Below are 15,674 nucleotides of genomic sequence, written 5' to 3' on the forward strand. Positions count from 1 at the left end.
CCCCCCACACCCATCTCTCCCACTCCCTATCCGTCTCTCTCCCTCCATCCATTCTCTCCCCCTCTCCATCCGTCTCTCTCCCTCCATCCATTCTCTCCCCCCCACACCCATCTCTCCCACTCCCCATCCGTCTCTCTCCCTCCATCCATTCTCTCCCCCCCACACCCATCTCTCCCACTCCCCATCCGTCTCTCTCCCTCTATCCATTCTCTTCCCCCCACTCCCATCTCTCCCACTCCCCATCCGTCTCTCTCCCTCCATCCATTCTCCTCCTCCCACACCCCATCTCTCCCACTCTCCCTTCATTCTTCTCCCTCCATCCATTCTCTCCCCCCACACCCATCTGTCCCACTCTCCCTCTTTTCTTCTCCCTCCTCCACTCTCCCCTTCCCCTCATTCTTCCTCCCACACACCCTAACCCTCCTTTCCTCCTTCCATCCGCCCCATTCCTTCTCTCTACTTTCCCTCTCACTCAAACCCTTCCTCTCTTTCACCCCTCTATACATCTCCCTTTCGCTCTCCCTCTCCCACCTCCATCTCTCACTCTCTCTCCCTATCTCTCACTCCCTCTCCCTCAATCACTCTCACTCCCTCTCTTGCTTCATCTCTCCATTTGTCTCTGACTCCCTCTTTCTCTCTCTCTCCCCATCTCCCTTCTTCCCTTCACCTCTCCATTTCTCTCTGTCCCCTCCATCTTTCCCCTCTCCCTCTTGCTTCATCTCTCCATCTCTCTTTGACTACCTCCATCTCCTTTCCATCTTCCTCTTTCTCCCCCTGCCCGCCTGCTCTCGCTCTCTCCCTGCCTCCTCCCAGCTCTCGCTGGTCAGTCTTGTGTATTGGGGTGCAGTGGGGGGGGGGGGCTTTGGAGAGGCTTGTAAAGAGATTTGTTGGGATGCTGCCTGGATTAGAGGGCAAGAGCTAAATGGAGAGGTTGGACAAAGTTGGGCTGTTTTCTCTGAAGCCGTGGGGGCTGAAGGGAGGCCTGATCGAGGTTTATAAGATTATGAGAGGCTCAGATAGAGTAGACAGCTGGTTTCTTTTATCCTCAGGCTGGAAATGTCTAACAGCGGAGGGAATGCATTTAGCAGGGGTGGGGCAAGTTCAAAGGAGATGTGAGGCGGCAAGTTATTTTTGCACGCAGGGTGGTGGGTGCGTGGAATGTGGAATCGGGGCGGTGGGCAGGCAGATACGACAAGATAGGCACATGTATGTACTGGGAATGGAGGGGTACGGACACTGTGTGGGTGCAGATTACATTAGTTAGGTACTTAATTAGTTCAAAACACTGAGGCCTGGGGTCTAGAAGGCCAGAAAGCTTGTACTTGCATTATAATGTCGCCCTCTGTACAACTTTCAGGGAGGGGAATCACTGGGGTTACAAGGAAGGGGGGTAATCAGGGCTTCAGTGAACTGAATTTCACCACCACTTGCAAGTTCAGAGCCAGACAAAGATTCGAGCAGCGACACCCCCCTCCCTTCACACCTCCTCCCGCCTCCACTCCACTCTCCCCAGGAATCTGGGATTGGATGGGGGGAAAGGAGAGTGCCCCCTGGAGAGAGGACGGCCCACTCCCAAACCTTCTCGCTGAATGCAGTGACGAATTCCAGCGTCTTCTGAAAATTCTCCTCGCCCACGCTGCCGGATGCGTCCAGCAGGAAGTAGATGTGTACACCTGGCAGGACAAGAAGTCCAGAAGTTAATCTGTGGGTTCCATCCCCATGTGGGACACACACTCTACCACTCTGCTGAGGGAACCTCCTCCCCTTCCTCCCTTCACCTTCTGGCCAAGAATCAAGGCTGTCTATCACTGATGTATGTCGTGAAGTACGGCATGCAGCAGCAGTACAGTACAAGACATGAAAAATTACCATATGTTAACATATAATTAATAAAGATTGCAAAACTCAGATAGTGAGGTAGTGTTTGTGGGCCATTCAGAAATCTGATGGTGGAGGGAAAGAAGCTGTTCCTTAAACATTGAGTGTGTGTCTCCACATTGAGTGTGTACCTCCCTCTTGATGAGGAGAGATATCCTGGAGGGTTAGGGTCCTCGGCGATGGATGCTGCCCTCTTGAGGCATCGCCTATTGAGGTTCTCTTCGATGGTAGGGTGGGCTGTGGCTCAGCCTACAACCCTCTGCAGCCTCTTGCAGTCCTGTGTATCGGACCCTCCACACCAGATAGGGATGCAACCCATCAGGATAGAGGCATAGAACACTGCAATGCAGGAACAGATCCTTTGGCCCGTCTAGTCTGTATTGACTATTATTCTGCCTAGACCTGTTGACCTGCATCTGGACCGTAGCCCTCCATTCATGTATTTATCCAAACTTCTCTGACATGTTGAAGTATAGACTCTCCATGGTACATCTGTGGAAATCTGCTAGAATATTTGATGGCATACAAAACCTGATGAAATATAGCCACTGGTGTACCTTCTTTGTAATTATATCAATACGCTGGGCCTAGGGACATAGATGGCCAGGAATTTGAGGCTGCTGATCCCTCGATGAGGACTGGTGTGTGTCCTCCTGACCTCCTCTTCCTGAAGTCCACAATCAGGCCCTTGATCTCGCTGATCCGACATCACCCAAACAACCGATTTATCATCACTTCTGTACGCCTCCTTGTCACCATCAGAGATTCTGCCAACAACAGTTGTGTCAGCAGAGAATTTATAGACGGTGTTTGAGCTGTGCCTGGCCACGCACTGTGGGACAGGAACAGCTGGGAACAAAGGCATCAAAGACCAGTGGTGCTGTGCACGGAGCAGAGGATACAGGGGGATATAGATCAATTGCAGCTATGAGTGGAGAAACAGCAGATGGAGTTTAATCCGAATAAGCGTGAGGTGTCGTACTTTGAGAAGTCAGATGTAAAAGGACAGGACACAGTGAAGGACAGGACGCTTCACGGTGTTGATGTACTGAGGGAGTTTGAGGTCCAAGTGCACAGCTCCCTGAAAGTGGTCACAATAGGCGGTAAATGTATTTGCTGTCGTTGGCAGAATCTCAGATTGCGACAAGGAGCAAGATCGATCAGCTGCTTGAGCGGTGTAGCAACAACTTTGCACTCATCGTCAACAAGTCCGCGGAATTGACCGTGGGCTTCAGGGTGGGAAGTCAAGGGAACACACACCAGTTCTCCCTCAAAGGTCCTCGGTGGAAAGGGTGAGCAGCCTCAACGTCTCTGCGATCTATCCCGGGCCCAACACCTCGATGGAATCACAAAGGAGGCATACCAGCTTCGTGCAGAGTTCGCACCTCATGATGAGTTTGAGGAGATTTGGAATGTCACCAAAGAGTTCTTGTAAATCTCTACAAACGTAGAGACCATTCTGACTGGTTATATCACTGGGGAGGCTCCAGTGCATAGGATCACAGGAGACTACAGAGAGTCTGCCAGCTCCATCAGGGACACAACCCTCCCTACCATCCAGCAGATCTTCTATAGGCTGTGCCTCAAGAAGGCTACATTAATCATTAAGGACCCTCACCACCCAGGACCTGCCCTCTTCTCATTGCTACCATCAAGGAGGAGGTACAGGGGCCTGAAGACAAATACTCAATGATTCAGGAAACAGCTTCTTCCCCTCCGCCATCAGATTTCTGAGCGAACAATGAACACAACCTCACCACTTTGTTCACTTTTCACATTATTTATTTTTAAATGTTGTAACATCTATTAAATTTTTATTATTGTATCGTACTGTTGCCATCAAGCAACAAATTCCACAACATATGTCAGTGATAGTAAATGCTTTTCTAATTCTTCTTCTGATGGAAAGCTTGCCTCCGCGAGTCAGGACACCGAGTTGAAGAGCTTGGACGTCCCGTTGCCTCTGGCCAGGCCGCATCGGGAGAAACACATCCATCTCAGGAAGGTTGCGAGAGTTTTGGAGAGGGGACAGAAGTGATTCAACCAGGATGCTGCCTAGATTGGAGGGCATATGAGCTACAGGGAGAGATTAGACAAACTGGAGAAGTTTTCTCTGGAGCGATGGAGGCTGAAGGGAGATCTGATCCAGACCTGGGTAAATATGTGGATGGTAAGCACAAGAGATTCCGCAGATGCTGGAAATCCAGAGGGATATGGGCAAGCCTAGATGGGAATCGGTGGGAATGGACATTGGGTCAAGGGATCAGTTTCTGTGCTGTGCGTCTAGGAAGTAACACTATCAAAAACTATAGAGAACTGTGGACTCAGCTCAGTACAACATGGAAACCAGCCAACCCCCATGGACCGTCTGCACTCAGCAAAGCAGCCAGCACAATCAATCACCCCTCCCATCCCAGACAGTCTCTCTTCTCCCCCTCCCATCGGGCTGAAGATACAAAAGCCTGAAAGCACGTCCCACCAAGGTCGAGAACAGCTTCTACTCTGCTGTGATGAGACTTGTGAATGGAGAGGGGGAGAAATGGAAGAGGGGTAAGAGGAGGGAGAGGAGGAGGCAGAGAGAGGGAGAGATGGGAAGGCAGGGGAGATGGAAGTGAGGGAGAGGATGGAGCGAGGGAAAGGCAGGAGGCCAGGGGAGACAGGAGAGGGGAGATGGGAAGGGGGAGAGGCGAGTGGGCAGGCAGGGAGACACGAGAGGGGAAGAGTTGGGCGGGAAGGGGGTTGGAAGGGCAGGAGGGCAGGTGAGACACGAGAGGAGGAAAGGCAGGTGGGTGGGGGAGACGGGAGGGGGAAGTAGGATACGACAGACTGGTGATCTCACAAATTTTTGTACCTTATTGTCTGGATACACCGCACTCTCCCTGTGATTGTAATTCTTCATCCCGTATTCTGTTTTCCCTTTCGTCCTACCTCAATATCTTACCTGGGCCATAATCTCTATGGATGGCATAGAAGACAAAAGCCTTTCACCATATCTCAGTTCATCTGATGGTAACCAACCAGCCATCTCCTGTGGGATCCTCACACAGAGAGGAGGGTTACTGGGGGGGTGGGTGCCACTTACCTTGTTTAGCATGGCCCAGAATTTCTTCAGAGAGGGTCAATTGGTTGGCCACATCCTTGGCAAAATCAAAGGCATACCAACCTTGAGAGAAGACAGAGTGTGTGTGTGTGTGTGTGTGTGTGCGTGACCACTCCCTCCCCTACAACCCTCGCGTCACCCCTGCTGCCCTATCGCCTCACCATCTGTCACCCCCCTCCCTCCCCTATGCCCTCCCCGTCTCTGTCAAACCCCCCGCCTCATCTCTATCAACCCCTCCCTCTCCTATGCCTCTCCCCATCTCTGTGATGCCTCACCCCTCCATCTCCATCACCCCTCCTTTCCCTATGCCCCTCCCATCTCTGCGTGCCCCTCCCACCCCCAAGCAGCTCCCTGTTTCTGTGATATCGTCCCTCCCCTGCGGTCATCACATCTCCATCAACCCCTTCACACCCCTGAGTTCCTCCATAGCTCAGTCGCCTTCTCCTCCCCTACACCCCTTCCCGTCTCCCACACCCCCTCCCTGCCAAACACACTCCCTTCCCTCCCTCTTCTGCCACCCCACCCTTTCCCTTCCTCCTTACTCTCGCAGGTGGTCTCCCTTCCACTCCACCTGCCAGTGGGGAGGCATGTCCTGGTCCGAGAGCCTCTCAGCCCCAGGCCGGAAGAGCACAGGTAGGAGACGGTGTCACCCACATCAAAGCCCCTCACTTTGCGGCTTCCCCCAAGCGGGATCCCCGGATCAGGGCAAAACGAATCTGCTGGGAGCAAGTGAACAGGCTCAGCCTCCAATTCTCACACCTCCGGAACTGAGGCCCACCTTTTCCTCCATTGACCACTAGGCCCGAGATGAGCTACGGGGCTTTCCTGTGGGTTTTAAAGGGATTGAGGCCAAGTGACCTAATTATGCTTCTATTCCCTATGTCTATGAAACATACTAGAAACATAGAAAACCTACAGCACAATAGAGGCCCTTCGGCCCACAAATCTATGCTGAACAAGTCCTTACCTTAGAACTACCTAGGCTTTACCAATAGCTCTCTATTTTTCTAAGCATGTAGCCATCCAGGAGTCTCTTAAAAGACCCTGTCATTTCCGACTCCACCACCATCACCGGCAGCCCATTCCACACACTCATCACTCTCTGAGTAAAATTTACCCCTGACATCTCCTGTACCTACTTCCAAGCACCTAAAACTATTCCCTCTCATGTTAGCCATTTCAGCCCTGGGAAAAAGCCTCTGACTATCCACACAATCAATGCCTCTCATCATCTTGTACACCTCTATCAGGTCATCTTTATGTTTGATAGTTATCCAGACATTCCACCCTGGAAAAACTCATTTCAGGGAGGCAGCACCATTAATCTGCGGTAGACTCCCGAAACTTCCGGGAGAGGTGGGATGTCTGTATTAGACTAGCTCCTTAGCAGCTAGCCAGCTCGTTTAAATAATGTTTGCTATGCTAATGAAAGAATGACACATGTTAAACTCACCTCAACAGTGATTTAACCCACTGTGGGCAATAGAAAAGTCACTGTTGCCAGCAGTGCAGCGAGCAACACTGTCATTATTTTTGACCCCTATTAGGCAAGGGTACACTTTACTGTAGTCTGGGGTGAAGTACGTTTTATATTTTCTTTTTTTGAATACTCTGCCATATCTTTCTCTCCCCCTCCCCTCTCCAAAAATCGATTTACGGGATATTGTATATAATTTGCGGGCATCAGGGAGCCGCTATCAATATGCGGGAAATTCCCGGAACTTCCGGGAGAGGTGGGATGCCTGTTTGTTTTACATGGGATTGATAAGCTGACAAATAGGCCTAAGATGAAGCCTGGGGCTTTCCTATAGGAGTTTGTAAGGGGTTCATTCTATGATGCCTGTGAAGAGTAAGAACTAGCAGTTGTGCCATTGAGTAATTGACCACTAGGCCCGAGATGAAAATTGGAGCTTTCCTGTGGGTTCGAGAGCATTTGAGGCCCTCATCACTGGATGGATCACTGGTTCTTTTTTAAACAGTATGTCTGAATTGGAGCCTAGGGCTTTCCTGTAGGGGTTGTAAGGGGTTTTGTGGCCCACTTTTGTGAGTATTCTGTTAGACATTAACCTCTAGGCTCAAGATGGAGTCTGGGACTTTCTCATGGAGGTTCTGGAGGGTTTGAGGTCCTCCTCCTCACAGGACAGGTCATTGGTTTCTTGAAAATGGGGCTGCCCTGTGGGTTGCAGAGAGTTTGCTGTCCTCCTTGTCTTATGTCAGAAGTCACTGCGAGCAGTGTTACCAGATCACACTACACTGAACCAGAAGCTCACTAGAAGCTGCATATCGCAATGCAGCACACTCCACAAACAATAGCTCACAAGCTATGCTGTTCCTGGATTGTCCATCGCGCTCATGCTTGGATCTTCTAAAACCAAACCTTAGAAGGAGTATGCAGGGCAAACAGCTCAGGCACTAGGCCTTAAACAAAGCCTAGGACTTTCCAGCCGGTGAGTGGCAGGAAACAAGGACTTTGTGCCCAAAATGTGAGTGAGTGAAACAAGGATCTAGGGCCAAAACTGAGCCTGTGACTTTCCTGGAGCGAGCGGGCCCCACTGGAGGTGAGATCAATCAGGCAGGGTCTAGGCCTCAAGTAAATCCTGGGACTTTTTTGAGTATAGAGCCCTATTAGGAACTAGCTCAACACACACACAAAATGCTGGATGAACTCAGCAGGCCAGGCAGCAAACTGGAATTATGAACAGGCTCAACTAAGCAGGAATTAGGCTCCAAGACTCCGAAGCAAAGCCTGGGACTTTCTTGAGAGGCTTGGGCCCCACTGCGGGTGAGATTAAACAGTTAAGGGACTAGGCCCCAAACAAAGCCAGGGACTTTCCTGAGCAATGAGTGCCCCCCTTGGGAGCAGGGTCAAAGAGGCAAGAAACTAGGCCTGCAGCAAAGCTTGTTCCCGTGAGATGGCCAGGTGTGGGGTGGGGAGGGAGTGTAACCTCAGTTTGTGAGTGTGGGGTGGGGTAGACTCACCTCCGGCATAGCAGATGGCAGCATTTCCACTCCAGCGCCCATTGGAGAGGCAGGTCCGAGTGGGGGAGCCAAGGAGTGCAAAGCCCTGGTTGCAGATGAACTGCACCGTCTGGTTGACGCGGTACTGGAGGAGACGTGGCTGGAAGTATCCATGCTCTAGGAGCATTGGGCTCACGCACCGGTACGCTGTGAAGTGGCGAGGGAGAGAGAGTGTCAGACGAGGGGGGAGAGGGAGGGGTGCAGGAAGCAAGACGGAGACAACCCCAGGTCAGTGCAATGCCAGAAAACAGTTGGGAGCCCACGTAGCACCAGCAAACAGCCAAGGGCCATGTCTCAGAGTAACCTGGTCCACGTAACACAGTGACCCGGTCGTGTGTCCACATAACGTAGGAATCTGGACAATACAGGAGCCCAGACAAGGGTCCAGAAATCACAGGAACCCAGCCATGGGTCTACAAAACGCAGGAACCCAGCCATGGGTCCACGAAATGCAGTAGTCCAGTCGTGGGTCCATGAAACACAGGAACCGGGTCGTGGGTCAACATAATGCAGGAACTCGGACGTGAGTCTATGAAACAAAGTAACCCAGTCTTGGCTCCAGTTATGTATTACACAGAGAAAGAACAATGAGAGGTCTATAAACATTTAAAATAAACTTGGTCAGCAGCCTCATGTGTGGCACCTTGTCAAAGACCTTCCAAAAGTCCAAATATACAACATCCACTGCATCCCTTGTATCTATCCTTCTTGTAATCTCCTCAAGGAATTCCAACAGGTTCATCAGGCAGGATTTTCATTGAAGGAAACCATGTTGACTTTGTCCTTTCTTGTTCTGTGTCACCAAGTACTCCATAACCTCATCCGTAACATTAGACTCCCAACGTCTTTCCAAACACTGAGGTTCCCCCTCTCGGTGGGAGCAGCAAAAGAAGGGAGTAAGTGAGGTTACAGCCAACCATTTTAGTTCCCATTCCCATTCCGACATATTGGTCCATGGCCTCCTCGTGCCACAATGAGGCAAACTTCAGGGTGGAAGAGCAACACCTCATATTCCATCTGGATAGCTTCCAATCTGATGGGATGAATATTAATTTTTCCTTCTCCCTTCCATTCCTCATCTAGCCTCTTACTTCTTCTTCTTCTTACCTACCTGCCACCTCCCCCTGATGCCCCACCTTCTTTCCTTTCACCCATGGTCCACTCTCCTCTCCAACCTTTCCCACCCGCCTGGCTTCACCTGCCACCTTCAAGCTTGTCCTCCTTCCCCTCCACCAACCTTTTTATTCTGGCCTCTTCCCCCTTCCTTTCTGGTCCTGAAGAAGGGCCTCGGTCCAAAACATCCACTGTTTATTAATTTCCATTGATGCCGTCTGACCTGCTGAGTTCCTCCAGCATTTTGCGTGTGTTGCTCTGGATTTCCAGCATCTCCAGAATTTCTTGTGGCTATGATGAAATGTCTATCCTATTTGGTACCAGATGCACCCTGGTGGACAGCTGCAGGAAGGTTCCCTCTGCATTCCTAGTTAGCTGATGGTCGAGGGCAGTGGGCTGTGAATCTACAGATATCCTGGTCCGTCTGCTGGGACACCAGCTTCATCAGCAAAGGAATCTTCTGTAAATTCTATAGGAATCTTCCCAGCTTCCCTGGGACCCTGTCAATCACCTGACGTTTATGATCCAAACATCTCCTAACAATTTGTCCATCTGGCAGCTCAATCTCTGCAACTTGACCGTGACAATCCCGGATGACAGACGCCAGTTTTTCCTCCTCTGCAAGATGTGCATCTTTGGCACCAAACGTTCTCGGCCTGGTGTGCATATTGTAATTTTGTTTCATGTCCTCTGGCTGGCTGCAGATTCACTCCTGGACAGTTGGCTCTGGGAGATTGGATGACTACAGTCCAGCAAGTTCTTCTATGCACATCCAGGCCTTGTAAAAGTTCAGCTGGCAGTCAGTCTCCTTCAACTTGAACTTAAGCCAGACCAGTACTGATCTGAAGCATCAGCATGAAGACCCCACTGATACTTTTGTAAAAGAGAATTTATCATTCTTTCTTTCTTTATTGACACTCACAGAGTGGAGTAGACCCTTTGTCCCCCAGCAACCCCCAGTTTAATCCTAGCCTAATCACAGAACAACTTACAATGACCAATTAACCCACCAACCAGTATGTCTTTTGACTGTGAGGGGAAACCAGAAACCCATGTAGTCAGGGGGAGAACACACAGGTTCCTGACAGGCAGGGGTGGGAATTGTACCTGTGTCTCTGGTACTGTAAAGAGTTGTGCTAACCACTACACTACAGTGCCACCCCTCCAATATGATCAATGCAGGACATCTCCAATGGTATCTTTTTAATCCAATTCCTGCCCAGCAAATTAGCCCATTAGTCTCCCCGTCTACATGCAGGTTCCCCTGTGAGGCACCTCTGCCATAAAGACACCACACAGTCTCCAGTGTAGCTACGGAACACCGAGTTCACCGGTTATAATTCTGGATATGGCAAAGGATAACCTGGTTTCCTGGGTGATGGCTGAGCCGGTATCCAGCTCGAATTTCAGGGCTGGTTGTCCACTGTGAGTGCAACCAGGCCAGGCCTGGTGGTCCATGTCAAGGGTTTGGAAAGTAGTGCATACATCTTCACTCCAGCTGTCTCCTTGTGTGGTTGAATTCTGTCATTTTATGTTGGTGCATTGCTTAACGAAGCACTATTTCTTGAGGTGCCCTACCTTCTGACAGAAATGGAAGACCCTTTTTTGATTCTATTATTTTGGAGGGCCTGTCCTGGGCTCAGCGCATAAATGTAGTTATGAAGAAAGAACAGCGGTGCCTCTACTTTTTAGGAGTTTGTGAAGATTTGGAATGACGTCTGGAACTTTGCCAAACTTCTATAGATGTATGGTGGAAAGTATATTGACTGGCTGCATCACAGCCTGGTGGGGAAACACCAATGCCCTTGAAAGTTCTACAGAAAGTAGTGGATACTGCCCAGTCCATCACGGGTAAAGCCCTCCCCACCACTGAGCATATCTACATGGAGCGCTGTCACAGGAAAGCAGCATCTGTCATCAGGGACCCCCACCATGCTCTCTTCTCACTGCCGCCATCAGGTAGAAGGTACAGGAACCTCAGGGCTCACACCATCAGGTTCAGGAACGGTTATTACCCCTCAGCCATCACACTTTTGAACCAAAGGGGATAACTTCACTCGCCCCATCACTGAAATGTTCCCACAACCAATGGATTCACTTTCAAGCACTCTTCATCACATGCTCCTGATATTTATTGTTTATCATTATTGTTTCTTCTTTTTGTATTTACACAGCTTGTTGTCATTTGCACACTGGTTGAACGTCCAAGTTGGGTGGTTGGTCATTGATTCTGTAATGGTTACTATGCTAAAGATTTGTTGAGTATGCCCAAAAGAAAATGCATCTCAGGGTTGTATACGGTGGCATGATAAATAAAATTTACTTTGAACTTGTGAATTTCAAACTTTGTTGTGGCAGCTAACGTGACCCCTGTGGAGACGATAGGCTGCAGGGTAGTATCTGCTGACAAACTTTAATGTTTCCCAAAGGGTGGTCTTTCTCCAATACTGCCTGAATCACAGGTGGGAGTGTCTGAATCGCTGGATCGAGCTTTGTCCCAGGATGTATTGTGTTTTACGGACAGGAGGCTTTCCTATGTCCTATTATGGGCTCTGGAAAATAAATCCTTAGGTAAGTGCCGCTTTATCGAATTTGCTCAGGGAATATCTTTGCACTAGCATTCCTGTACCACCAGGGTCAGTCTTGCAATGAAATCATCTCCTTTCTCGTCGGGGTCTGCCGCGAACGTGAGAACCTGTGGCAGGCGGTGGAGCATTGCCCAAAGCCTCAACGAGTGTTAGTTCAGATTTGCAGGGCACCAGCCTATTTCTGCCTGAGTCCTCCCAAGTGCACGTGGAGCAATTCGAGTTTCATTATGTCCCCCAGTTTGCTGCTGGTGTTAAAATCGTTTGGAGTTTGATGTTTCCTGGGAGGATCTCCTCCATTGCAGCCAAGTTCCAGTGTTCAGTTTTGACATTGCAACAGCCCAAGTAGAGTAGAGAGCTCAGTCTTGTTTCCATCTTTATCACCAAATGTTATGTATGCGCGGAGCAAGACAACACAGTAGTAAGATTAAACGCTGTACTGAGTCACATTGTAACGGTTCACACTGGACAACTTACAGTGTGGGAGAGACAAACCACCCCGCCTGGACGAAACATATGAATCGGAATCCAGTGCCGAATGAGAGAGCTATCCGTGCATAGCAGTCCAATCAATTCACCACCCAATATCGACACACAGGCACTCACCATTCTCACAATCAATCTGATACAAGTACAGATCCACATAGCGCAGGAACCTGGTCGTGGGTTCACATCCGATGCCGTAAGTTCACTTATCAGGGATTGCGTATGGGAGGGACAGATTCCCTGAGTTTGTGTATCACAGGGCTGAACGCTGGAAACCCACGTATTGCAGGGACAGGCAAGTCTGCGTAATGTGGTCACACAGTAGCCCCAATCAGTCCCCCTCACCCCCAACACATCCCACCCCACCCTTCAGACTCACGTCGGCAATGGGCAGTCTGCGACCTCTCCCTCTGTGCGTTGCGCAGAGGGCTCCAGCGTCCGGACTGCATACACACCCTCCAGGCGACAGGAAAAGGGCGAAAGCCGGCCGGACAGTGGTACTCTAACACACTGCCCGGCCGAGGACGAGGGGGGCTGGAGGACCTCCCTCCTGTGATCGGATCCACCGGACCGCAGGTTGTTCCTGGGGGAGAGAGGGGAATCAGTCAGGCTCCAGCACCTCCTCCCATTTCCTCCCTCTCACTCCGCCCTCTCCTTATCCACTCCCAAATCAACCTCCTTCCCTCCAGTAACATCTTCCACCTCCTCATCCACCCTTCACCCCCTCCTCCTTTTCCTGTCACCTCATGCCTCTCCTCCTCCTCCCCCATCGCTCCTCCTCCCATGATCTCCTCTTAATGCACCCAGATGGGGAAGGGAGAAGAGTATGAAGCAATGGGAGGGAGTGACAGTTAAATTGGGCATAGGAGAGTGAGCGGTATGAGGGAGGGTTACAAAGGGAGGAGATGGGAGGAGGAAGAAAGGGGAGAGGAGGAGAGGCTGGGAGAGAGAGGTGGTGTGGCAAGGAGGCAAGAGGAGATTGGGAGAGCAGGAGGGAGAGGGTATAGGGGAAAGGGAGAGGGGGTATAGAGGGGAGGGGAGGGTGTAATTAGAGGGTGGTGGATGGGGAGAGGGGAAAGGGAATGAGGTATAGAGGGGAGGGTGTGATTGGAGGGAGAGAGGGCAGGGGTGAGAGAAGGGGAGGGAGAGGGAGAGGGAGAGACAGGGAGGGGGAGATGGGAAGAGGAAAAGGGGAGAGGAGGGGGAGGGGAAGGGAAGTGGGGATAGAGGGGAGGGGGGAGAGGGGGACAGGGAGAGGGGAGGGTGTGATTGGAGAGGGTGATGGAGAGGGAGGGGAGAGGGGGAGGGGTGATTGGAGAGGGAGAGGGCAGGGGGTGAGAGAGGGAGAGGGAGAGGGAGAGACAGGGGTGAGAGAGGGGGAGGGAGAGGGAGAGGGGGGAGATGGGAAGAGTAAGAGAGGAGAAGGGAGAGAGGAAGGGAGTGGGGGTATAGAGGGGAGAGGGGAGGGGAGGGGAAGGGGAGTGGAGGTATAGAGGGGAGAAGGGAGGGGAGAAAGGACGAGGAGAGGGAGGGGGAGAGAGGAAGGGGAGTGGGGGTATAAAGGGGAGGGGAAGAGGGGGATGGGGAGAGGGAAGGGTATGATTGGAGGGGGTGATGGAGAGGGAGGGGAGAGGGAGAGGGAGAGACAGGGAGGGGGAGATGGGAAAAGTAAGAGGGGAGAAGGGAGGGGAAGGGGAGTGGGGTATAGAGGGGAGGGGGAGAGGGAGGGGAAAGGGAGGGGAAGAGGGGAGGGGACGGAGGAAGTGGAGGGGGAGGGGAAGGGGAGCGGAGGTATACAGGGAGAGGGAAGGGAGAGGGAGAGACAGGGAGGGGGAGGGGAAGAGTAAAAGGGGAGAAGGGAGGGGGAGAGGGGAAGGGGAGTGGGGGTATAGAGGGGAGGGGAGGGGGAGATGGGAAGAGTAAGAGGGGAGAAGGGGGAGGGGAAGGGGAGTGGGGGTATAGAGGGGGAGAGGGAGGGGACGGTGGAGGGGGAGGGGAAGGGGAGCGGAGGTATACAGGGGAGAGGGGAGGGGGAGGAGAGGGAGAGACAGGGAGGGGGAGATGGGAAGAGTAAGAGAGGAGGAGGGGAGAGGGGAAGGGGAGAGGGGGTATAGAGGGGAGAGGGGAGGGGAGGGAGAGGGAGAGAGGGAGGGGGAGATGGGAAGAGTAAGAGGGAAGGAGGGGGGTGGGGAAGGGGAGTGGGGGTATACAGGGGAGAGGGGAGGGGAGGGAGAGGGAGAGACAGGGAGGGGGAGATGGGAAGAGTAAGCGGGGAGAAGGGAGGGGGGGAAGGGGAGTGGGGGTATAGAGGGGAGGGGGAGGGGAAGAGGGGAGGGTACGGAGGAAGTGGAGGGGGAGGGGAAGAGGAGTGGAGGTATAGAGGGGAGAGGGGAGGTGCGATTGGAGGGGGTGGTGGAGAGAGAGAGGGGAGGGTGCGATTGGAGGGGTGGTGGAGGGAGGGGGAGGGTGCGATCGGAGCGGGTGGTGGAGAGGGAGGGGGAGGGCAGGGGATGAGAGAGGGGGAGGGAGAGACAGGGAGGGGGAGAGGGGAAGGGGAGTGGGAGTATAGAGGGGAGGGTGTGATAGGAGGGGAAGAGGGAGGGGGAGAGAGGGAAATGGGAAGAGGGGAGAAGGGGAGAGGAGGAGTGGGGAGTAATGGGAGGGGGAGAGACGGGAGAGACTGCGGCAGAGAGAGAAGAGACAGAGGTGGGGTGGGAGAAGGAAGAAGACTGAAGGGAATTCGTGCCGTCTGCCCTCCTCTCTGGGACCCCAGTCCTCGCCGATCCACCCCCTCACCTGTGACATCATCAGAGTGGAGGAGGAGGCTGAACGAGAGAGTCAGGAACCACAGAAAGGGCTCCATCGCTGGAAGTGGAGGATTGAAAGGCCGAGCGAGGTATTGTCGAGGGTTCCCGTACACACAGTAACAGGAATTATCGGGCCAAAGGTCGATCCCAAGGCCAGATCAGTTCTGATTTCGGAATCACTTAACCCCCTCTCTTCCATCTCTCAGCCAATCGAGGATGTGGGGAGATGAGTGCAAGGGGAAGAGGGGCAGGAGGAGAGCAAGCATGCAAGGGAGGAGAAGGAAGAGGGCAGGGGGGGAGAAGTGGAAAGGGGACATAGGGAGCAGGAGGAAAGGAGTTAAGGGGGATGAGTGGGAAGAGAGGGGAAGGGGCAACGGGGAGAGTTTTGGGTGGTGAGGGTATTGGGGAGAAGTCAGGAGGTAGTTTGGGGGGAGAGGGGAGGGTGTAGCAGAGAATGGTAGTAGGGTGGGGGGAGTGAGAGATGGAGAAGGGAGAGGTTGGGGCAAAGGAAGGGGGTGATGAGGGAGGAGAGTGGTGGGGGAGAGAGAGATGGAGAAGGGAGAGGTTGGGGCAAAGGAAGGGGGTGTTGAGGGAGGAGAGTGATGGGGAGAGAGAGATGGAGAAGGGAGAGGTTGGGGCAAAGGAAGGGGGTGATGAGGGAGGAGAGTGGTGGGGGAGAGAGAGATG

At 52.4% G+C, this 15,674-nt stretch overlaps 1 protein-coding gene across 1 annotated transcript in view; it reads right to left on the bottom strand.

Annotated features, from left to right (window-relative positions):
• The window catches only part of LOC132382811 (complement C2-like), a 17,428-nt gene extending 2,339 nt beyond the window's left edge, over window positions 1-15,089 (bottom strand). Inside the window, exons 1-4 of the mRNA XM_059953266.1 lie at window positions 14,977-15,089; window positions 12,560-12,763; window positions 7,958-8,143; window positions 1,579-1,673 (exon numbers count right to left, since the gene is read on the bottom strand). Coding sequence (XP_059809249.1) covers window positions 1,579-1,673; window positions 7,958-8,143; window positions 12,560-12,763; window positions 14,977-15,043 — 552 coding nt within the window. The 5' untranslated portion in view covers window positions 15,044-15,089. The remainder of the gene's footprint in view (window positions 1-1,578; window positions 1,674-7,957; window positions 8,144-12,559; window positions 12,764-14,976) is intronic.
• Between the last annotated feature and the right edge of the window lie 585 nt (window positions 15,090-15,674).

The sequence above is a fragment of the Hypanus sabinus genome, chromosome 29 (assembly GCF_030144855.1).
Source record: "Hypanus sabinus isolate sHypSab1 chromosome 29, sHypSab1.hap1, whole genome shotgun sequence".
Classification (NCBI taxonomy): domain Eukaryota; kingdom Metazoa; phylum Chordata; class Chondrichthyes; order Myliobatiformes; family Dasyatidae; genus Hypanus; species Hypanus sabinus.